Source organism: Neoarius graeffei, chromosome 9 (assembly GCF_027579695.1).
Source record: "Neoarius graeffei isolate fNeoGra1 chromosome 9, fNeoGra1.pri, whole genome shotgun sequence".
Taxonomy (NCBI): domain Eukaryota; kingdom Metazoa; phylum Chordata; class Actinopteri; order Siluriformes; family Ariidae; genus Neoarius; species Neoarius graeffei.
In genome coordinates this window covers 76,152,528-76,177,131 of record NC_083577.1, presented here as the reverse complement: position 1 = coordinate 76,177,131, position 24,604 = coordinate 76,152,528, and the positions used below count along the sequence as shown (strand labels likewise).

At 41.7% G+C, this 24,604-nt stretch overlaps 1 protein-coding gene across 3 annotated transcripts; it reads left to right on the top strand.

Moving 5' to 3' along the window:
• Positions 1-11,051: 11,051 nt before the first annotated feature.
• Positions 11,052-23,850, top strand: LOC132892019 (gap junction gamma-1 protein-like). 3 transcript variants are annotated; one of them, XM_060930290.1, is made up of 3 exons: positions 11,052-11,209; positions 16,768-17,959; positions 21,497-23,850. In XM_060930290.1, the coding sequence occupies exons 2-3, from the start codon at positions 16,798-16,800 to the stop codon at positions 21,508-21,510; spliced, it is 1,176 nt and encodes a 391-aa protein (XP_060786273.1). In that variant the 5' UTR covers positions 11,052-11,209; positions 16,768-16,797; the 3' UTR covers positions 21,511-23,850. The 3 variants fall into 3 exon arrangements, with proteins under 3 accessions (XP_060786273.1, XP_060786274.1, XP_060786275.1); XM_060930291.1 differs by having other exon boundaries at positions 11,052-11,231; XM_060930292.1 differs by lacking the exon at positions 11,052-11,209 and adding an exon at positions 12,162-12,244.
• The last annotated feature ends 754 nt before the right edge of the window (positions 23,851-24,604 follow it).

The following is a 24,604-nucleotide window of genomic DNA, read 5'->3' as shown; positions in this document are numbered from 1 at the left end:
TTAATGTCAGGTACTGGCAGCATGGTGCTGTAGTGGTTAGCACTGTCGCCCCACAGCAAGAAGGTCCTGGGTTCGAGCCCAGCGACCGATGAGGGCCTTTTTGTGTGGAGTTTGCATGTTCTCCCCATGGGTTTCTTCTGGGTGCTCCGGTTTCCCCCAAAGACATGCAGGTTAGGTTAATTGGTGGCTCTAAGGCTACATCCACACGACAACAGCAACGAGATTTTTTTTTTTTAAATATCGCATCCACATGGGCAACGGATCAGTGAAATATCAGGTACATATGGCAACGCAACACTTGCTGAAAACGATGCAATACACATACCACACCTCTACGTGCGCTGTAAGACGGTCCCATCGGAGACACCAGAACAATAGAAAAAGTACGACACATGCGCATAAACCCCTTCTTCTGTAGCATCAGCCACATAAAGTTTTGATTATTAATCAGTAGTGTAAAATAGTATCTATTGTCAAAGACACTTATTTATATTTCATATTAAAACGTCTATGTAAATTAATACATAGAAAGCCTGGCCAGGTGCTGAACGTTCTTCTGCCTTCACTTTAAGAGAAATTCAGGGCGAGCATGAGCCTAGGTTCTTCCCTGTCACTCACCCTGTCACTGTTACACGCACACACCTTCTCACTCCCTATCCTATGGATATAGTCCCTTTAAATCACGTGCTTGTTTTTTGAATGGAGATGCGGAAAGAGGAATGAATGGGGATAGATGGAAGCCGGTATGCCAACATTCTGATATCCTCCAGAATTCTTTAATGGTCCGGAATAAATTGAATGCTACACGATGGATTACTTTGTTCTTCTACGCCCTTTTTGAGGAATGTATTGTCGGACTTAAACCAACATCTGAAGAGGTGAGATCACTCCTTTTTTTTCCCTATTTTTGCTGGCGGGATTGTTTTTGTTTTTGGAAAGCGCGTGAAGCACTCATAGTCATGTGGTTGTGATGTCATCGTAAACAAATCCATTCTATTCATCCAGACGACTTGGCAATGGTGCCGTTGCCAGATTTTTCCACTCTGGAACCCGTTCTCAAAAGATTTCGTTTTGGGGCACACAAAACGCCGGTGCCGTGTGGACGCCAGGCCTAAACGATAAACAATTTTATCAGATTCACCTGAATCCGTTGCCGTGTGGACAGGGCCTAAATTGACCGTGAGTGTGAATGGTTGTTTGTCTCTGTGTCAGCCCTGCGATGACCTGGCGACTTGTCCAGGGTGTACCCCGCCTCTCGCCCATAGTCAGCTGGGATAGGCTCCAGCTTGCCTGCGACCCTGTCGGACAGGATAAGCGGCTACAGATAATGAATGGATGTCAGGTACAGGGCTTTACATTAACTTTTTTGCTCACCGGCCACTGTGGCTAGTGGTTTTCCAGAGTCACTAGCCATTCAGCCTTTTCACTAGCCACAATTTTGTTGCCAGGAAATCGCAGTTTTTTCTTCACCATGATACGTTAAGTTCGGAAGATCTAGATTTAATTATGAATGGCAGCATCTAATGTATCTCTACAGTAGCACTCAAGTATTCAGTGCTGTTAAGGTAGCTCCCTATATGAAAACATGCAACCAATTCAGGCAAAAATATAGAGTATTCTGTTTATTGAACTCAAATTCAAGCCCCTTACAATATGAAATATCGTAATAATATGAAAAATAACATTCAGTACAGCTGAACTGATTCTAATATCTCATCTCATTATCTGTAGCCGCTTTATCCTGTTCTACAGGGTCGCAGGCAAGCTGGAGCCTATCCCAGCTGACTACGGGCGAAAGGCGGGGTACACCCTGGACAAGTCATCACAGGGCTTGATTCTAATATTAAAAGTCCAATTCAAAACATTTATCATTGAAAAACATTTGATGTTTTGATATGCAAGTATTATGTGTATTATCAAGTATTATTATGTATATTATGTATTATCTATTAATAGTGTGTGTGTGTGTGTGTGTGTGAACATGTGTAGAGAGAGACATTAAATGTCCTTATTACATTCATCACCAGATGAGTCTAAATGGTCTTCGTGACCTGAGGCTTCCAGTAGGCCATAAGTTGATAAGTTGAGTGGAAAGTTTCAACTTATGTTTGCCTTGGATAACTTTGCCTAAAACATGATGGTGTATACTGATTTTTTTTTTTGGTTCATTAACCGCAGGTTACCCATCATTGATTTTATCTGAGCCATTAACGAACGTTCTAAACAATTCTAACATGTTGTGTCAGAATGTTTATGCAGGTGTTCATGAGAGTTGTAGGCGCGTAATATTACATTGCAATGCGTTTATTAGATCAGATGCCTTCAGAGAAAACTACAATTAAAATATATTGTCATGCCACAGAATAAACCACCTGCCAAAGTGGCTAGTGGGACTAAAGTCATTACCCGCCAAAGCCGAATTTTACCCGCATTTGGCGGGTGGGCGGGTGCTAATGTAAAGCCCTCGTCAGGTACCCTTAAAAGTACAGGGTGTTTCAAAAAATTTGATATCATTTCACAATCAAATAACTTTGCCGATTCTTGTTCAAATTTTAACAGCATGTGTGGAAACAGGTCAAAATTTTATGTTTAATGTTTTTTATTTTCATCTTTTTAGGTATAGAAATGTGTGTTTGGTAGGAGCTGGACTACCAACTTGACGTGTGCCATGTCTCAGGCAGTGTGCATATTGAAAATTTATGAAATCGTTCATGGAATCCACATACCTTTTAATTTCTCGTTCAAATTTTGAGGAATAAATCTTATATTGCTCAACATTAAGCCTGTTAAGTTTCATTTGCCTAGACTATGTAGTTTCTGGGATATTTGCATCTCAAATAATATCACATTTTTTGAAACACCCTGAATATACACTTTCAGAAATAGGGGCACAGTAGGAGTCCATTTCTGTCCCCCAAGGTACATTCTACACTAACATACCCCCTAGGGCTCATTATTGGACTTCAAGGTAACTATGTGTACCTTTTTAGGGTCAAAAAGGTACATATATGTTCCCAATCAATATATAAAGGGTACAAATAAGTACCTTAGAGGGTACTGTCCCAGTGACAAGCCATTGTACCCCTAAAGGTACAATGATGTACTTTGTTTTCTGAGAGTATATACACACATTTAGCATTTTATCAGGCCCAAATATAGCTATATATAGGTGCTCTTTGTAGTTATAAAATTACTGATAGTAATCCATCTGTTGCGATGGACAGTTCATCATCTCTCTACCACGTTCATCAGTCGAAGGCAACCAACTAGACTACCCAATACTGATTTTTGCATGATGGATCACAACCCTGATACAAGGTCATGTGTGTAGTGCTGGAATATCAGGTGACACGGTGCTGCTGGGATGTTCAGGTACATGGCTGGCTTGAGAACAAGTCTGTCCACTGAACCTTTTCAACCAACAGTGATACCGTTGTCAGTAATTGACACTGATGAAGGGTTTCGGGATGATTAACATACATTGTTTCAACCCTGGGTGCGGTGACACAGTAGTGCAATGGTTAGCACTGTCTCCTCACAGCAAGCAGGTTCTGGGTTTGAACCTGTCGGTCAACCGGGGCAGCTGTCTGCGTGGAGTTTGCATGTTTTCTCCATGTTTGTGTGGGCTTCCTCAAGGTGCTCTGTTTTATTCAGTCCAAAAACAAAGGTCAACTGGCTACTTTAACTTACCCATCAGGGTGAATGTGTGTCTGTATCTCTGTTACCCCTTTTCCACCAAATCAGTTCCAGGGCTGGTTCGGGGCCAGTGCTGGTGCTGGTTCACAACTCGTTCAACTTGCGAGCCAGCTGAGAACCAGTTTGCTATTTCATAGCTCAGGGTGCTAAGAGGAGCCACGTCATTACGTCACTGTATACGTCAGTTACGTCGCTGCGTTTGCATAAACCTTGGCGCGAACATCAAAGCAACAACAACACGGAGAAGAAGCAGCAACAACAACAATAATGGATGACTTCGCGTTTGTACAGCTGCTGCTTCTCATCGCTTAAAAATGGCAAATCTGCCCCCCCCCCCCCCCCCCCCCCCCCCCCCCAATGTAAGCGGTTCTTTCCTCTGGCCCAGCAAAGAGTTGGTGCTAGCCTGGAACCAGTTTTTCTGGCCCCAGAGCCAGTTCTTTGTCAGTGGAAACAGAAAACCCGGTTCCAAACTAAGCACTGGCCCCGAACCAGCCCTGGAACTGCTTTGGTGGAAAAGGGGCATGTGTTAGCACCACAATATAAGTTACTGTATCCTTAACTCAGGTGCAATATATGTATATAGGAATCATTGTATATAGAATCACTTCATTTTGCTTTTACTTAAGTTATTTAACTTATTTAAATTTATTTTATTTTATTTATTCTTTTTTCAGAAGATTATCTTCTATTTTTAAACATGTTTACTTCTTCTCTGATTCAGAAGCTTGGTAGCAAATTTGGATTTCCCTCCGTAATTCTGATTCTGATTCTGACCTAATTCTGATTCTGATTCTGCTTGGGGACCTCAGAGTGTACCTCAGCTGGCATTGATCCCAGCTTGTCAAGGACCTTCCACAAGGTAGGTGTGCGTCCCCTTTTGCTTGCCTTTATGTTTATATGTCAATACATACAGTGGTGCTTGAAAGTTTGTGAACCCTTTAGAATTTTCTATATTTCTGCATAAATATGACCTAAAACATCATCAGATTTTCACACAAGTCCTAAAAGTAGATAAAGAGAACCCAGTTAAACAAATGAGACAAAAATATTATACTTGGTCATTTATTTATTGAGGAAAATGATCCAATATTACAGATCTGTGAGTGGCAAAAGTATGTGAACCTCTAGGATTAGCAGTTAATTTGAAGGTGAAATTAGAGTCAGCTGTTTTCAATCAATGGGATGACAATCAGGTGTGAGTGGGCACCCTGTTTTATTTAAAGAACAGGGATCTATCAAAGTCTGATCTTCACAACACATGTTAGTGTATCATGGCACAAACACAGGAGATTTCTGAGGACCTCAGAAAAAGCGTTGTTGATGCTCATCAGGCTGGAAAAGGTTACAAAACCATCTCGAAAGAATTTGGACTCCACCAATCCACAGTCAGACAGATTGTGTACAAATGGAGGAAATTCAAGACCATTGTTACCCTCCCCAGGAGTGACTGACCAACAAAGATCACTTCAAGAGCAAGGCGTGTAATAGTCGGCGAGGTCACAAAGGACCCCAGGGTAACTTCTAAGGCCCTGTCCACACGGCAATGGATTCAGGTGACTCTGATACAATTGCTTATCGTTTAGGCCTGGCGTCCACACGGCGCCGGCGTTTTGGTTGCCCAAAACGCAATCTTTTTGAGAACAGGTTCCAGAGTGGAAAGATCTGGCAGCGTTGCCGTTGCGAAGTCGTCTGGATGAGTAGAACGGATTTGTTTACGATTACGTCACAACCACATGACTGTCAGTGCTTCACGCCGGGTAGAAGTGTAACGAACTCGATGCGAGTTGTCAACAAATCCTATAACTTGGTTCATGAAACGCGCTTACAAAATATTTTCACTGTGAATATTTATTATGTAATGGTGCAAAGTGAGAGAGAGAGAGAGAGAGAGAGAGAGACTCTGCCCTTAGGGCAGAGTCAATCCCGCCAGCAAAAATAGGGAAAAAAAAAGGAGCGATCTCACCTCTTCAGATGTTGGTTTAAATCCTACAATACATTCCTCAAAAAGGGCGTAGAGGAGCAAATTAATCCATCAAGGTGTAGCATTAAATTTATTCCGGACCATTAAAGACGCCGCCTTCCGCGTAGAATCATACGTCATCCTCGCCGCCATATTGGATAGGTCAAAGCGGAGAATAAAGATTAGCTGCGTTTAACTGTACCAACAGGTTTGCCGTCCAAATGAGATCACATGGGATTACCTTTCACAGGTGAGACTGGAAAAATACTTTTCATTGTATTTGATCATTATAATGTAATTTTACGAACAGATTTTCCTGACTTTGTGGCTAATATGAAGTCTCGCGCATAATAGTTTATGCGCATGCGTCCTTACTTCTTCTATTGTTCTGGTGTCTCCGAAGGATCACATGGACAAGCCAGAAGGCTATTGGAAAAATGTTTTGTGGACAGATGAGACCAAAATAGAACTTTTTGGTTTAAATGAGAAGCGTTATGTTTGGAGAAAGGAAAACACTGCATTCCAGCATCAGAACCTGATCCCATCTGTGAAACATGGTGGTGGTAGTATCATGGTTTGGGCCTGTTTTGCTGCATCTAAGCCAGGATGGTTTGCCATCATTGATGGAACAATGAATTCTGAATTATACCAGCGAATTCTAAAGGAAAATGTCAGGACATCTGCCCATGAACTGAATCTCAAGAGAAGGTGGGTCATGCAGCAAGACAATGACTCTAACCACACAAGTCGTTCTATCAAAGAATAGTTAAAGAAGAATAAAGTTAATGTTTTGGAATGGCCAAGTCAAAGTCCTGACCTTAATCCAATTGAAATGTTGTGGAAGGACCTGAAGCGAGCAGTTCATGTGAGGAGACCTCCCAACACCCCAGAGTTGAAGCTGTTCAGGACAGAGGAATGGGCTAAAATCTCTCCAAGCCGGTGTGCAGGACTGATCAACAGTTACCGGAAACATTTAGTTGCAGTTATTGCTGCACAAGGGGGTCGCACCAGATACTGAAAGCAAAGGTTCACATACTTTTGCCACTCACAAATATGTAATATTGGATCATTTTCCTTAATAAATAAATGACCAAGTATAATATTTTTGTCTCATTTGTTTAACTGGGTTCTCTTTATCTACTTTTAGGACTTGTGTGAAAATCTGATGATGTTTTAGGTCATATTTATGCTGAAATATAGAAAATTCTAAAGGGTTTACAAACTTTCAAGCACCACTGTATAGGATTATATTTATTGATTCTTTATTTTCCAGATTTTACACTTTCAAAAAAGGATCTTTCAGAAATTGGATCTTTCTTTGTCACTGGGGTTTGTACATTTAATATGCATCGTATCTTTCACACTGATTTGTGGCTGTAGTGTACATTTAAAAAAAGAGTTAAGGTGCAGAATTGGATTTTTAGAACAAAACTTGAAAAATATACTAGTATACACCATTCTAGGTAAAAGATGCATCACAGGTGTGGGGTGGGGGTTTTGAAAAACGGAATCAGTGTAATCAGAGATGCGTTTCCTAATGCTTACTGCCAGTCTTCTGCTCTGTACCTGGAACTTTTGGGTTACGTGTCATTGCCTTCCTAGAGCTGAGTCTCTTGATTCTTCTTCTGGGGTTAGACTGATGCCAGTAGTTTGAGGCTCATATGCCCAGCTGAGCAGGATGTAACTTCAGAAGATTTAAAGAAACAGGTTCTGGACTCCACAGAAATGTGGAATTACAAAATTGTGAGTGTTTTCATGCCACAACTGGCTCATTGTGCTGTTGGGCCAAGGAGATGTTCCTTTTTCTGAAAGTGTAAATTGAGGTATTAAAGTGTATCTTTCTTTGTCACTGGGGTTTGTACCTTTAACATGTAGCTACACTTTTAGAAAATAAAGTACCTTATTGTACTTTTAGGGGTACAATGGCTTGTCACTGAGACAGTACCCTTGAAGATACTGATTTGTACCCTTTATATACTGCTCGGGAACATATATTTACCTTTTTGTCCCTAAAAAGGTACACATAGTTACCTTGAGAAAAGGCGGCACGGTGGTGTAGTGGTTGGCACTGTCGCCTCACAGCAAGAAGGTCCTGGGTTTGAGCCCCGTGCCGACAGGGGCCTTTCTGTGTGCAGTTTGCATGTTCTCCCCATGTCTGCATGGGTTTCCTCCGGGTGCTCCGGTTTCCTCCACAACAGTCCAAAGACATGCGGTTAGGTGAACTGGCTACTCTAAATTGTCCATAGGTGTGAATGTGTGTGAACGGTTGAGAGGAGAAAACCTTTATAATAATCCAGTAGAAGCTGTAGGTGTTAAAGAAGGCAGCTGGACTTGCTTGAAATTCTTGAAGACGTTTCACCTCTCATCTGAAAGGCTTCTTCAGTTCTGTCTGACTAGTGGGGAGTTTTAGGTATTTATCCTCTAGTGGACCAAAAGCAAACCTAAGGAGAGTCATTGGGGTCACTTGGGTTGTTGATCCTCTCAGTCATGTGGAGGTGTTAGGGTCACTGGAGGCCGGGTGTAAACGGTGTTAGCAGGCTTGAGGGTCATTAGGGTTCGTTGGCTCTAAGGTGTATAATTAAAGTTTTACTGTAAAAGTCCAAAGATATGGGCTGCTATGCATCTTGTTAATCAGTAAAATATACCTCAAAGGTGCATCACATCTGGGGTGGCACAGTGGTGTAGTGGTTAGCGCTGTTGCCTCACAGCAAGAAGGTCTGGGTTCGAGCCCCGTGGCCGGCAAGGGCCTTTCTGTGCGGAGTTTGCATGTTCTCCCCGTGTCTGCGTGGGTTTCCTCCAGGTGCTCCGGTTTCCCCCACAGTCCAAAGACATGCAGGTTAGGTTAACTGGTGACTCTAAGTTGACCGTAGGTGTGAGTGTGAATGGTTGTCTGTGTCTATGTGTCAGCCCTGTGATGACCTGGCGACTTGTCCAGGGTGTACCCCGCCTTTCGCCCGTAGTCAGCTGGGATAGGCTCCAGCTTGCCTGAGACCCTGTAGAACAGGATAAAGCGGCTAGAGATAATGAGACGAGATGAGGTTAGCCCTGTTACCCCTTTTTCACCAAATCAGTTCCAGGGCTGGTTCAGTGCTAGTGCTGGTTCACAACTCGTTCAACTTGCGAGCCAGCTGAGAACCAGTTTGCTTTTCCATAGCTCAGGGTGCTAAGCGGAGCCACGTCATTAAGTTGCTGTATACATCAGTTACGTCACTGCGTTTGTATAAACCTTGGCACGAACATCGTAGCAACAACAACATGGAGAAGAAGCAGCAACAACGACAACAATAATAATGGATGACTTTGCGTTTGTACAGCTGCTGCTTCTCGCTGCTTAAAAATGGCGACCTTTTGCGATCTTGCTATTGTTGTTGGTATTAACAACTCCCCCCCCCCCCCCCCCCCCCCCCCCCCGCAGACATAAGCGGTTCTTTTCTCTGGCCCAACAAAGAGTTGGTGCTAGCCTGGAACCGGTTTTTCTGGCCCCAGAGCCAGTTCTTTGTCAGTGGAAACAGAAAACACGGTTCCAAACTAAGCACTGGCCCCGAACCAGCCCTGGAACTGCTGTGGTGGAAAAGGGGCATGTTGTGATGACCTGGCGACTTGTGTACCCCGGACAAGTACTCAGCCACAGTCAGCCCGGATAGGCTCCCTCCGGCTTGCCTGCGACCCTGTAGAACAGGATAAGATGGATGGATGGATGGATGGATGGATGGATGGCAGAGCATTTTTTAAGGATTTTCCACTAGGAGACCAACTGGTCTGGGCAATACAATCACAGGCCCCAAAGTCCATGCGGCTGCACCGCTGCGGCATATTCTGTGATGCAAAATGGTTCACCAATCACCATACAGACAAACACACTACAGTGACTACACAGCTATCAAGAGCAATTACCAAGCACAAATGTTATGTCAAAGACACTCAGAGTTACACAGTAATGACATCGGATTCTGACATCAGCCATCTCAGTAACCAAATTTTAGTTTTGTTTTTCTTAACCAACATGATCTTGCCTCGTCTCATCTCATCTCATCTCATTATCTCTAGCCGCTTTATCCTGTTCTACAGGGTCGCAGGCAAGCTGGAGCCTATCCCAGCTGACTACGAGCAAAAGGCAGGGTACACCCTGGGCAAGTCGCTAGGTCATCACAGGGCTGACACATAGACACATACCCCTTTTCCACCAAATCAGTTCCAGGACTGGTTCGGGGCCAGTGCTGGTGCTGGTTCACAACTCGTTCAACTTGCGAGCCAACTGAGAACTAGTTTGCTTTTCCATAGCTTGCAGTGCTAAGGGAAGCCACGTCATTACATCGCTGTATACGTCAGTTACGTCGCTGTATACGTCAGTTACGTCGCTGCGTTTGCATAAACCTTGGCGTGAATATCGAAGCAAAAACAACACGGAAGAAGCAGCAGCAACAACAACAATAATAATAATGGATGACTTCACGTTTGTACAGCTGCTGCTTCTCGTCACTTAAAAATGGCGATCTTTTGCGGTCTTGTTATTGTTGTTGATCTTAACAACTCCGCCCCCCGCTGACGTAAGCGGTTCTTTCCTCTGGCCCAGCAAAGAGTTGGTGCTAGCCTGGAACCGGTTTTTCTGGCCCCAGAGCCAGTTCTTTGTCAGTGGAAACAGAAAACCTGGTTCCAAACTAAGCACTGGCCCCGAACCAGCCCTGGTGGAAAAGGGGCAACAGACAACCATTCACACTCAGTCAATTTAGAGTCACCAGTTAACCTAACCTACATGTCTTTGGACTGTGGGGGAAACCGGAGCACCTGGAGGAAACCCACGCGGACAGGGGGAGAACATGCAAACTCCACACAGAAAGGCCCTCGCCGGCCACGGGGCTCGAACCCGGACCTTCTTGCTGTGAGGCGACAGCGCTAACCACTACACCACCGTGCCACCCACATGATCTTGTGTGTATATCTTATAACATAGATCTTCGTTTTCCTTGTTAAATGTATACTTACATGATACTTGGTTAATTAATTGCAACTGATTGAACCAAATGATAAGACATAACTTGGTTTAAAATTTGGTCTCCCAGTGAAGCTGGTTTGGCATTGACTAGGAGACCAAATCTGGCCACTGGGAGACCAGTAACTATGTTAAAAAATGGATGGATGGATGGATGGTGCATCACTCCAGCACTCCACTGACAAGGAAAGGTACAGGTTGATCACCTCTTTTTGTTTTTTCTCAGAGTGTATCACCTGATGGCAAGGGAAAATAAAATGTAATCATGTAAAAAGTGAAGGAGATTCAGACTTGAGGGACCTTGGAGGAGAAAGGCACTGGGAAAGACAGAAAAAGGAGGGGGGAGGAGGAAGAGGAGGAGGAAAGGCAATTTGGGGCTCCTCTTTTGTCCGTGCTTATTTAGAGCCCTGTTGGCGCCGGGAGGAATAGCACATGGACCTAATCTGAACGGTTTAACAAGGACTGAGCATTTGGTTGGAAGATGGAGGGCAAAATGTGGTAATTTTTAATACATCAGGCGAACAAAAACCAAAGGAAAAGCGAGAGGAAGTCTATCTTTGACGGTACGGTGTCTCCAAGCACTGAGTTGAGTCGTGCTGCTAGCTTAGCTTTGAACTGTGGTGGTGGTGTTGAAAACAAGTCTTTTTTTAAAAGAAAACAAAAAAAAGATATGCCTAAAATGTCACTGTGTTTTTCTGATAGTCTGGTGGATTGTGAGTGAAAAGAAAATGGCAGATTTAATGAGGAATATCTTTGGTTTTGCATGAACGAGCAGGACGCGCGTCCTTTCCTGAGGTGAGAGAACAATGGTAAACTCGGCGTTCGGTACCGTTTGGACTTAAACCATGAATTATTTCCAACGGTTTAACGCTTTATAGCGAAGGAGCTTGATTTATCCGAACCGAACATGTTAAATGTGGCTGTTTTTGTGGGAAAAGTTGAGTTTTAAATGTTGTATATTGAAGCAGAAGGATGTGTGAGAGGAGAGGCGACACGTTGCACGCCACATTTTCCTCCTAATGGAAGAAACATCTCTGAGGAACCTGAGGATTGAGGACTTTAATTTTATTTTATGTCTAGTTTTACCAAGTAGAACTGTTTAAAGCCTCGAAAGAAAGCTTTTTGTTGAATAATTTGACCCAACAGCGTCCATAAAGAGGTTTATTTTGGTTAAAGTGATGATTAACTGCATGAGCTTTGGTTCATGTTGGATAAAGTTCTTCTTCAAATAAAATGTTTTTGATTCAATTTATTGGATTAATTCTAAAATACTTTAGTCACAGGAATATATGTGAGATGTATCCAAGATAAATATTAAAATTCGTATTTTTGGTCCAAACAAGAACCTTGCGTCCATTTAACCATTAATTTTTACTCAGCTGCTGTGTTTACTGATGGAGACTTCGTGAATCGTTCTGAGTGAGTCGACTCCTAAGAATCACGAATCAAAGGGTTTTTTTTTTTAAATAAAAGTACCATCTTCTTTTTAAGGGTTGTTTTACAATCAGGGTGCAAAGTTGGTGTCACAGGGGTCCAGAATTCAAATTGATTCTTGTAGCAGTTTTTAAGTGAAGGACAAGTTAAAGAACAGGTTTCAGGTAATTTTTTTTTGACATGTGTATGGTAGTTTTGTGTAATCTGCTATAAGATGGGAGAAACAAATGAAGTGATTCTCAGAGAGGACTTTTTTTTTTTGACAATTCAGAATCCACTACTTCCATAGTGCTTTTAAATATAAGGCTGTAAGCTTTGTGTTAGTTGTCTCTAATACTTATGTCCCAATGTCTTGACCACATTTTAGGATGAAAATAATCATTTTAGATATGTTATTTTATATTGAAAAATTAGCTGTCTTGGAGAGGACACTTTTTTTACATTAATTTGATCAAAATAGTCTGAAAACTTACTGGCATTCAACATTAAAACTTAACTATGTTTCCAATGATATGGAACCAAATATTTGTTTTATGCTATAAAGAATGATTTAAGTGCATCCCTTTTGGAGCTACCTGTGGTCAAAAAAGCACTTTTTCTAAATGACACGAGTAATTTTGCTAAATATGACATATATTGCCATGCATTCACCAAAAATAATGTTATCACCAATTTTTTTTTGCATGGTAAATAGAGCTATCACAGGGCTACAATAAACAACCAAGTTTACTTAGTCAAGCCTTTTGATATTGAAGATAAGTGTTAAATGTGATTTTTAGCTTGCGTACCCTGATTGTAAAACAACCCTTAATTAAATGCTTTTGTTTTGTTGTTTTTATCACTGACATGCTTGGCTTGTAGAACACCAAGTATCAGTCATTGTGGTTCTACAGTAGCAGTTAGACCAGATTGTGGTACATGTGGTCTTTCCTAGGCCAATTTTCTTGTTTTTTTTTAATAGATTTATGAAAGAAATTAGTGTAAAATCTTGACCGTGTTTCACCAGGAGTTGGTGGTCATATTTATCTTGCGTTTATATTTGTTTAGTGAAACGAAGACATCAAAATTGGTAATAATAATAATCTGGTAATCCAAAAAAAAAAAGTCAAATCCGAGTGAGTCATATTGGACGCTCGTACCTTAGACCTGACCTTAGTGATGGTGATTTGGATTTTTTTCTATTTAAAAAAAAAAAAAGAGGGTGGTATGGTGGTGTAGTGGTTAGCACGGTCGCCTCACAGCAAGAAGGTTCCGGGTTCGAACCCAGCGGCCAGCGAGGGCCTTTCTGTGTGGAGTTTGCATGGTGTCTGCATGGGTTTCCCCCACAATCCAAAGACATGCGGTTAGGTTGACATGGGGAGGCCTTGGGCTGAGGTGCCCTTGAGCAAGGTACCTAACCCCTGACTGCTCCCTGGGTGCTGTGTGCACGCATGTATGTTTCTTCTTCACATGGCAGTATGTAAGACTTTGTGTTCCTGCATATTTCTAGATACTTCTATTTAATGAGTCGGACAAATAAAAAGTTTGTCCTGATACAAAGAATCAAGTCCAAGTGAGTGAGTCGTTTTGGACTGAGACTTTGGGCTTGAGCGTTAACTACTCTCCCAGATGTCTCACAATGCTGTCTTGTTCCTGTGGTGCTCACGGATTGTAATAGCTGTCCTGCTTGGGTTTTGCGGGACTGGTGTGGAATGTCGGAATCATGGTTATTTGAAACGGTGCAGTGTTCGTCCCCTTGAGGAATTTGGGGAATTTCGGGTTCAGAGAAGAGGCCTTGAATTCAGCCTGAAACATGTCTGTTACATAATTGAAAATGGTGTTTTAAAAATCTTTTTAGCTTATGTTTTGACTATGAGTCACGTACTTTTTTCACTTTGGGCCTCGATTACATTTTAGGTTTCTGCTGTTGTAGGGGGTAGGGGTCTTCCCAGACCTGATTCTCTTGATTCCTCTTCCTGGGTCAGACTGATGCTGGTAGTTTGAGGCTTGTATGACCAGTCGAGCAGGGTGTAATGTTGGAAGAGTTGAAGAAACATGTTCTGGTCCACAAAAATGTTGATAACATTCATAGCTGATGCTCTGTATGCATGTCACAACTGACTCCTTGTGCTGTCTGCGTCAAATGGATGTGCCTTTCCAGGGGGTGTTGGGCATGTCTAGTGTCAGAGCTCAGAATGATGTTTTATTATTTATTTAGTACAAGAATATGAGTTGTAGTTTTACCTTTGCCAGCACACTGCCTGCTGCTATTTACACCACTTTCAGATATTTTAAATTACCTTGAGTTCCACGTATGCACACGAACTCGCACCTTTACCTATATATTCTGTGTTCTAAACCGCCCTCAAGTCATGGTTTTTGCACCAGTGTAAATCAGCCTGCATTACAGCAAGCCAAGCCTTGCAGTCTGTCAGCCAGCTATGCACTTAGTGACATGATGTTGCATGCCTTGGGAGGTGAAGACATTCCTACTCCTGGAGTATTCTACAGCCTGGCACGAGTTGAAAGCTCACCAGTGATGGAACGTAGCCGGAGGGCATTTGTTGAAAAGACCTAAGAATAGGTGATTGTAGGCAGAGAGGGTGGACTTGACGTCTGGTGTTAGTTACACAAACAGTTGAAACGGCCCCAGCCGATGTTTGCGAAGGTTTTCAGTTGACTGACTGGGTCATTCTGAATGTCGTGCAAATCTAAGCTACTGACCTGACCCCTGTATTGTAATCTTAAAATGTTTAATCTGGACCTTGTAATCTGTTCGGTCGTGCTGGGGAATTGGCAGTTTGCACAGACTTGTTTTCCTGTTCCTCTCTTTGACTCCTTTGTTTGTCAGCATGGTCTTTCAAATGACCTGGTGTTTGAACTTATTTTAGTAGGTAACTGCTAACACGCATTGTACAGAAAGTACTAAAAAAAGCCAATCCCAGAGTCAAAGGGCTATTTCATGCTATGGTTTTACTACCCATCAGGGAGTTTCTTCACACGTTTTTATATTTAAATGGTTTACTGATTCCCTACATTTATTGTTGGCTAGGTTGTAGAGGGTCTAGAACATTTGTTCAGCGCACAATCTTTCTCGCATCCTTCGTCTTCTACTTTTAGGAAGCTTGGAGGAAAAATGTTTGGTCATCTTAAATTATATGGTCCAAATAAAGCCAGTCTACTGCTGCCTTGCCTCCCATGTACAGTAGGCAAGGCCACAGGAAAGCCAGTTAAAGCATTGTCTGTCTGTCTGAATGCGGTACCCTTCGACCATTTTAGTATTGTCGTGGCTCCATCTAGTGGCCTGATTTGTTTTTATATTTCACTGCTTGGAAAGTCTTAGTTCTGAAATATTAAACCGTCAGCACTACTGACTGGATCCATTTCTAATTGCTTTGGCTTGGTTGAGTTCAGGACAACTGCGTGCAGTGTACATAATGTTTGTCTCCACTAAGCTCAAGTTTTGAAGGCCTCAATTATCACCAAGATCAAAATTCTGGTTATTGAATACTGAAGGTCCTGTAAAGACTTCCTGTAAAGACTCTCACTGCAACCATTAATATGCATGCTTTTTCATTTGTAATTAAGTTTTGTCTATTAAAATAAATGGAGACCAGTGAACTTTATGCTATCAGTGTTTCAACCCAGTCCTCGGTGGCTGTTTGTTTTTTCTCTCGGCTCCCATCATGTGAACAGGGTGTTCGGTGGTCTTTATGGCTTGATGCGGAACTGAGAGAGGAAACTGTGGACTGTTTAACCCTTTCACCACTGTGTAACTTTTTATATACAGACTGGTGTATATAAAACTTTGAGGTCATTCCATGAAATCTAGTCCTACGTGAGCTGATGGTGGAGTCGGTGCTGTGCGCCTCATCAGCTATAAGCCAAACACCACATTCACTGGATTTTGAGAAATGGAGCTTTTTTTTTTTTTTTTTTTTTTTTACAAATTCAAACTTCATACAAATGTCTGACAGTCATTTCCGCTTAGAATGTAAACAGACCGGCGACGTGACAGTAGCACTTGGTGAGATACTAATAATAATGATTCTTGAAAAATAAAAAAGATGCATTCTTACCATCAAATACTTTTATTCCATTTTGGGAGGGGGATTGAGTCGGGTTTTATTTATTTTGTCGGTTGGTCCAGCAGTATGCGCCGTCATTTTGTTTTTCTCTGCTCATGGTATATGAGCTGATAGCCTAGTAGTAGAGTAGCCAATCAGAGCACATGATTGCTCATATCCAGTGAATGTTGATAGAATAAATTTCTTGATATAAAGAAATGCCATTAACACGAAGTACCTCTGTGATCAATTCTGTATTAACCGGTATGCCATTTTTAAAGAAAATGGTGAGCTAGTGGGTATCGTTGAAAACTAGATGATTTCTGCTTCAGGAATATGTAATGCTTATGACAATAAACTGAACACGGGTAAATTCATGTTTTATCCACTAATGTTTACTGAAACGTGTGTAACCTTGATTAACGTAAAATAATTGTGCCCTACATTGTCGTAGGAACTCCCAGGGAATCTGACTACTTAACCGATCGGCATGTACAATATACAGGTTTCCCCTACTACAGTGAGACCAGAACAGTGGTGAAAGGGTTAAGATGTCCCTGAAGACTGGTTTGAGAAAGATCTGGCTAGTTTGTCTGTCTGCTGCTATGAATGAGTCCTAATTTTTCATTTTTCTTGAACAGTACTGACCAGCGTGCTGTAGCAGTGACGACATGAGTTGGAGTTTCCTGACGCGTCTCCTGGAGGAGATCTCCAACCACTCAACATTTGTGGGCAAGCTGTGGCTTACGCTGCTCATTGTGTTCCGGATTGTACTGACCGTGGTGGGTGGCGAGTCGATATACTATGATGAACAGAGCAAGTTTGTATGCAATACACACCAGCCTGGTTGCGAAAATGTGTGCTATGATGCATTTGCACCACTCTCGCATGTAAGGTTCTGGGTTTTTCAGATCATCATGATCACCACACCCACTATTCTGTACCTTGGCTTTGCCATGCACAAGATCGCACGCATGGAGGACGATGATTACGGACCACGGAGTAGGCGCAAACGCATGCCTCTGGTAAACCGCAGTGCCAACCGTGACTATGAGGAGGCTGAGGACAATGGTGAGGAGGACCCCATGATCACCGAGGAGATCGAGCCAGAAAAGGACAAGGAAAAAGAAAAGGAGAAGGACGAGAGGAAGAAACATGACGGCCGGAGACGGATCAAGCGTGATGGCCTGATGAAGGTATACGTGCTGCAGCTTTTCTCACGTGTGGCTTTCGAGGTGTCCTTCCTGTTTGGCCAGTATGTGCTGTATGGGTTTGAGGTGGCCCCATCATATGTGTGTACGCGTAGCCCATGTCCCCACACAGTGGATTGCTTTGTGTCGCGTCCCACCGAGAAGACCATCTTCCTGCTCATCATGTATGCCGTGAGCTCCCTCTGCCTGCTGCTCACAGTGCTCGAGATCTTGCACTTGGGCATCAGTGGCGTCCGTGACGCATTCCAGAACCGTGCAAGGCGCCACCACCACCATCAAGCCCTGACCAGTCAGAGGGCCTTGGTCTGCCCACGCCACATACCCTCAGCACCCCCTGGCTACCACACAGCCCTGAAGAAGGATTCTGGCAAGGCAGGTGCAAGAGCTGAATACAATCTTAGTGACTTGGGCCGCGAGTCTCTGGGTGATGAGGCGTCCTCACGGGAGCTGGACCGTCTGCGGCGCCACCTGAAGCTAGCACAGCAGCACCTGGACCTGGCTTACCAGAATGAGGAGGGGAGTCCAGTGCGAAGCAGCAGCCCCGAGTCCAACGGCACAGCTGCCGAGCAAAACCGTCTCAACTTTGAGAAACAGGAGAAGCAAGCCAGTTCCTGTGAGAAGGGTAAACCTATCTAGAAAATAAGTTTCTCCAAGTATTCATGTTTTCCAGTAAATAGGGTAATTTCCTGAAGTGATAAATGTGGGAAATTGGGTTGGATAGTATGTGATCACATCTATTAGCGTCCTAAAATCACAATCCTCTACTTTGGTGTGGTTTTTTTTTTTTTTTTTCTCTTGTATTTTAGAGGAAGTGATGTGACTGTGTAGATATGTACAAATTAAACAGCATTTAAATAAACAACCCTATATTTTAGTTTTATGGAGCACACTTGGCTTTCACATTTTTCTTTTTTTTTTTCAGGCCACATGGAAATGTTGCACTTGTATCATAATGTGAAATGCCAGATGCTGAAAGCTTGGTCCATAATGCAAGTTTTGAGTCAGGTTTTAAAAAAAAAAACAAAAACCCTTGCTGAGTAATTTTTCATGGTAATTTGCCTCGTAATAAAAAAAAAAAAACTACCAGCATACGTAATCCGTTGGTCTACGGGTATACTGTCTGATCTAACTGTTAACCTCATGACACCTCAGTTATTTGGAAACGTTCATTCTGAAACTCAGTTTGCATGAATAAAAGTAGTAGCGCACACAGTTTGTTCAAGCACCACATTTTACTGTTACACCAAAATGCTGCTCTGCAATTGATGCAACAAAAATTGAGATTGTTGGCATGTTAAAACAGAAGTCATCAGAGTTTTGAGTGTTGTTAATAATAGAGGGGAGAAAACAACTAAGACTCAGACTATGTTGAACCATGCATAGAATATTATACAGATGAATGTAGGAATGTTCTAGGTATTTTCATGTGAAGGGTGACAATTATTTGAAGGTCATCTACTCATGCATCTGAAACAGTTAGAGATTGTGAAATATTTTTCATAATTAAAAATGAACTTTCATATTCTGTCACGTGAAATATTTGAAGCCGCTTTTTTAATTTTGATTTTCATGAGCTATAGGCCATAAATCATCAGCAATCCAGTATCTCAAATGATTGCTCTTAAATATTCTAATCAAAAAAAGGATTTGCAATACAGAAATGTCCAACTTCTGAAAAGTATGTTCATTTCTATTCTCAATACATGGTTGGGGCTCCTTTGCCATAAATTACTGCATCAATGCAGCATGGCATGGAGGCGATCAGCTGTGGCACTGCTGAGGTCTTATTGAAGCCCAGGTTGCTTTGATGGCAGCCTTCAGCTCAGGGCTCGAAATTAACTTTTTTTTTTTTTCTTTGTCCCCCCCCCCCCCCCCCCCCCCCCCCCCGGTGGTCCCGAATTCTGTGTTGTATTGTCCCGAATGGAAGCAATAGTGTCCCCATTTTTCTTCCTCTCTGAAATAACCAGTGGTTAATATCATATGAAGTTACTATTATATTTGTAACTATGCGATTTTGAACCCTTTATATCATTTTACAATAAGTCACAAAACACAAGTGACACGTCCTATACATCATCTACTTCAAAATTAGTTATTGCATTTTCAGTTTGTTAAACTTTGGCGATCTCACTGTATGAATAGATACCCGTTTATTTAAAGGGGCCAACTAGCTCATTCAGAAAATGTTTCCTCACTACATCTGCAGTACACTTTTTAGTTGAAAATAAGACCCCTTTTATGTTCATTTCATCTACTTATACCTTGAATATCTGTTGGCATTTATAAGGCCAATTTATAATTTTCACCATTACGTTATCCATTTTTATGAACTTTCGCTGCCGAAACGTGGGTGCAAATGTTAGCAACATCAACATAGTGCCAGGTCCGAGCCTAGTTGTGCTGCTGACTGACTAAACTTTCTGAACTAGAAAGACACCAAGAAAACTCACTTATTCTGTTGAACGGTATCTTCCGTCAATATCATCCACATCATTCCTGTTGTATTTTATAACGTGTCTAACAGTGTTCATTCAGTTGCTAGCGTTGCCTGCAGACCAGCCCTATCCACAGTAGTTCCTACCTAACCATAGCATCATAAGTCATAACCTAATAATCACAAATAACTTACCACATTGACAAGCGATGACACTTTGGATCCTGAAGGTCCCGGAGATGTTATGTCTGGGCTTTCGGTTTCTTCCCCGCAGTCGGTCCGCTTCAACCACTTAAGCATTTATGTTCTGGCAAGAGTCGGCGCAGCGTGTGCGGTAGCAATTCCATTCGAAGTCCATATAATGCGGACTCCAGCCAAAGATTCTAGAACAGAATGCGCTGCTCTGTAGCCTACTAATGCAGGTGCGTCGAAAGTGTAGCTACTATGTATTTTTCGCTGTTAACGTTTTAAAATTAAAATTGACAAATTAGGTGAATGTCTACGTATGGTTTACGGCTTTGTAAATAATATTAATGTAGAACTTTTTTTCTAGATCTATTTTTTTCCATTGTCCCGGGATTGTCCCAGATATGATAATTTTGTGTCCCGATGACACACTTTTTTTATGGTCCCCGGGACGTCGGGACACCGTTAGTTTCGAGCGCTGCTTCAGCTCATCTGTATTTTTGGGTCAGGTGTTTATCTTCCTCTCGACAATACCCCACAGAGTCTGTCTGGGGTTCAGATCAGGCAACTTGGCTGGCCAATCAAGCACAGTAATGTGGTCAGCCAACCTTTTTTGGTAGTAGTTTTGGCAATTGGGAAATCTGCACCTCCATAAAGCTTGTCAGTAGATGGAAGCATGAAGTGCTCTAAAATCTCCTGGTAGACCACTGTGTTGATTCAGGGCTTGATAAAACACAGTGGACCAACACAGCAAATGGCATGGCATCCCAAATCATCAGCCTGTGGAAACTTCACGCTGTACTTTAGAACCTTAGATTCTGTTCCTCTCCAGCCTTTAGGACCTTAATTTCCTTTTATCTGAAAAGAGGACTTTGGACCACTGAGCAACAGTCCAGTTCTTTCTCTCCTTAGCCCAGGTAAGACACTTCTGACGTTGTGTCTGGTTCAGGAGTGGCTTGGTATTAGGAATGCGACAGTTGTCATGCCTTTCCTGAAGACATCTATGCATTGGTGGCTCTTGATGCACTGATACCAGCCTCAGTCCACTCCTGAGGAAGCTCTCCCAAGTTCTTGAATCCTTTTTTTTTTTTTCTTGACAATCCTCTCAAGGCTGTGGCCATCCCTGTTGCTTGTGCACTTTTTTCCAGTCAGCCTTTTCAGCAATGGCCTGTGGTTTACCCTCCTTGCAGAGGGTGTTGATGGATGATTGTCTTCTGGACAACTGTCAAGTCAACGGTCTTCCCCCATGATTGTGGTTGCATGTACTGAGCGAGGCAGAGATACAATATTTATACTGTTTACTTGAAATTTAATATTAAAATATTTCAAGATGTTTAAATTTTTTTTTTTGCATTGTAGGACGTCAAAATTAAAAGTTGACCTGTAAGTCTAAAATGTAGTGAATTCTTTCTTGGGTAACCGATGGAAAATATTGAACTCTTCTCCCCCACAAGATATAATTGTTTTGAGATGCACTAGTAGAGATCACACACCATTCCAAAAACGTGTATTTACAGTTGAACCCCCCCTTGTTTTTAGGTATCCGAGCCTGAGTCAACAATTTGCGGCTGACCTCTTTCCAACTGCAGCAGCATTGAGGAAGGGCCACTATGAAACATTGGCATCTTGAGTGTGTAAGATATTGATTTGATTAAGGCAACATGACACTGTTGGCACGCTGATGAGCAGTAAGAACAGCCTGTGCGGTATTACGGCAGGACGGTGCATCGGCCTCTGAGAATCTCAGCAACCAGTGATAACTTGAGGAGCAGACTGCCTGACATTCCAAAGTACCCAAGGGCAAATAAAATCTTTTCTTTGTCACTGACTGAGCAAATTTTGTGTCCATCACAGAAGATCTTTTGTATGTTTAACGTGCTTCTTAAGAAGTGCCCAGGGTTGCATCTCAAAAATGCCTTAAATTTTTAAACTGGAGTTTACATATTTCTTTGTCATTCCAAAAAGCAATGTATGAGCCAGTGTTAAGTCACACTATACTTTTTGGATAGTTTAGGTACATGTGTAGGATAAATAGGTTTTGTGTGTTAAGTAGTGAACTGTAATTAGTAATTGCATGTATATATGATTGTGAGCAAAACACTAGTTATTGTCTAAGGTAGAATTTTTTTTTACTCAGTTTTGATTTGTAGAGTTAAGGTGGGGAAGATGGATTCTTTGTGTAGGACATACTGTAGTGTATACCAAGGACCTGTGCATAAAGTTCCCAAGAAGGTGTTCTGGTCTTGGATCAGGTTTATAGAATCAACTTGATTTAGCAAAGAAAATTCTAATTAGGCTTATATAGTACCTGTCAAAAGTTTTGACCCACCTGTTAAAAATGAGTGAATACACCAAAACTGCTGGCTACCTCATATGGGGGGGACAAATAAAGCAATGACTAAACCTTGTATAGAACGTTTTATTTATTCAAAGTAGCCTTGATGAAAGCTTTGCGTGGCAGCTTCATTAGATAGCCACATGTGCTGTTTTTCCTAAGTGCTAAATTTATTTTTTTTTAAATTGTCTGGAGGCATTTCATTATTTCACACTTAATCATTTAAAGATTCATGCATTGGCATCAACAATTTTATTTTCTTGAAATCGCATTTAAATCTGAAGCATTGATCATAAGAAATGGTTGTGTCCAAGCTTTTGACTGGTAATAAAATACATCTGGGAGAAGTTTCGGCTCTGTTTGCCCAGAGGAGCCAAGTGGTCGGAATCAACAGGTAATAACACTGACCTAAGACCAGCACTGTTTTACTCCATGTTTTATATTAGGCATCGAAGTGGCCTCAGTTTCCACTGCTTTAAATTTGAACATCTGTTTCAGTTGTATTTTACAAACACGATGTTGCACGACAAACCCAGTTACAAACTTATTTGGTGGTTTGTGTGTTTTGGGCTCAGCATTCCGAATGAAAATATGTAGCCTGTACGTTGACAGTAATTCATCTCGGGACACCGTGCCATCAGTGATGTGGGTTTGTACATTTGAGAAAATGCATCTCTGTTGCTTGTTATAAACTGGAAACTAGTGATGGCCGTGCTGAAGTTCAGTCTCGGTATTGTTATGCTGAAACGTTAAAGCCACTTTTTGGTGCCTTTTTGTCTGAATAATCAAAACAAAGAAAACCTGGAAAATGCTTGAAATACTTGTGAACCATATTTGTTGACCTGCAAGGAAGCTTTGGATATTTCTGTTTTCCACCTCGTGTGTGATGTGTATATGAGGATTTTGTTGAATGCATCTCTCTTTGGATGAGAACAGCAAGCCTTCTCAGTGCCATACAAAAAAATTCTTATTTTTTTATGAATGTTTTTGCTTACTGCTATTCATAATGTGGACATTTTATTATTTTTTTTTTTTGGGGGGGGCGGGGCTGATGTGGATCCATCTGGCCATTTTGTTTGGTCTGAAAATGTGGGGTTGTTTTTTAGTTCTGGGTATGGTGTCGTATATATTTCTTTCTTTTAAATCTGTTTATTTCTGTTTGCCATGACTGTTTTTTGTGTGTTCTTAATCACTGATATTGCTTCATTATTTAAATGGGGTCAAACTGGTCCAAATGCATTTGCATGTTCATATGCCTGGTTTTCTAAGCACAAAGGTTAGTGACCTTGTGCAAAACTAAGAGCTAAGCTTGGGAAATGATCCAATCCTTGGTAAATGTACCCTATTGAGTGGTGTTTTTCTAGCACAGTCTGAAAGTGATTTCAGGCTTTGGGGAGTCTAAATGGGGAATCCTAAAGTGGTTCCATGTTCACAAATACTTTTTTTTTTTTTTGCTTTTTTTTAAAATAAACTTTGTATTCTGTCTTTTATATCTTTTTGTACCAATAGTATTTTTGTGCAAGTTAAAGACTGAATAAAGCTTTTGAAATATAATAAAGTATGTGTTGGTTCATCACTGATGGTCAGTTTTCTACCATACAACAGATTGCAGATATCAGTTGTACGGTAGATAGTTTACCAATGGGTTTTGTGGTTGGTTTGTTTAAGGTTCGTTAAGCATTTTGCAGGAGTTGAAGGGCTCTTAGCTTTACTCAAAGTACAGTGTTTTGCAAAAGTATTCATCCCCTTGGTGTTTTTTGTCGCATTACAAACTGGAATTAAAACAGATTTTGTGGGGTTAGCACCATTTGATTTACACATGCCTACAAATTTAAAGGTAAACTGTTTATTGTGACACAATAATTAAGATGAAAAAATAGAAATCTGGAGTGTGCATAGGTATTCACCCCCCAGTCAATACTTTTGTAGAGCCACCTTTTTCTGCAATTACAGCTGTAAGTCTCTTGGGGTGTATGTCTATTAGCTTGGCATATCTCTAGCCACTGGGATTTTTGCCCATTCCTCAAGGCAAAACTGCTCCAACTCCTTCAAGTTAGATGGGTTGCACTGATGTACAGCAATCTTCAAGTTAGGCCACAGATTCTTAATTGGATTGAGGTCTGGGCTTTGATGAGACCACTCCAAGCCATTTAAATGTTTCCCTTTAAACCACTCCAGTGTAGCTTTAGCAGTATGTTTAGGGTCATTGTCCTGCTGGAACGTGAACCTTCATCCCAGTTTCAAACCTCTGGCCGACTTCAACAGGTTTTCTTCCAGAATTGCCCTGTATTTAGTGCCATCCATCTTTCCTT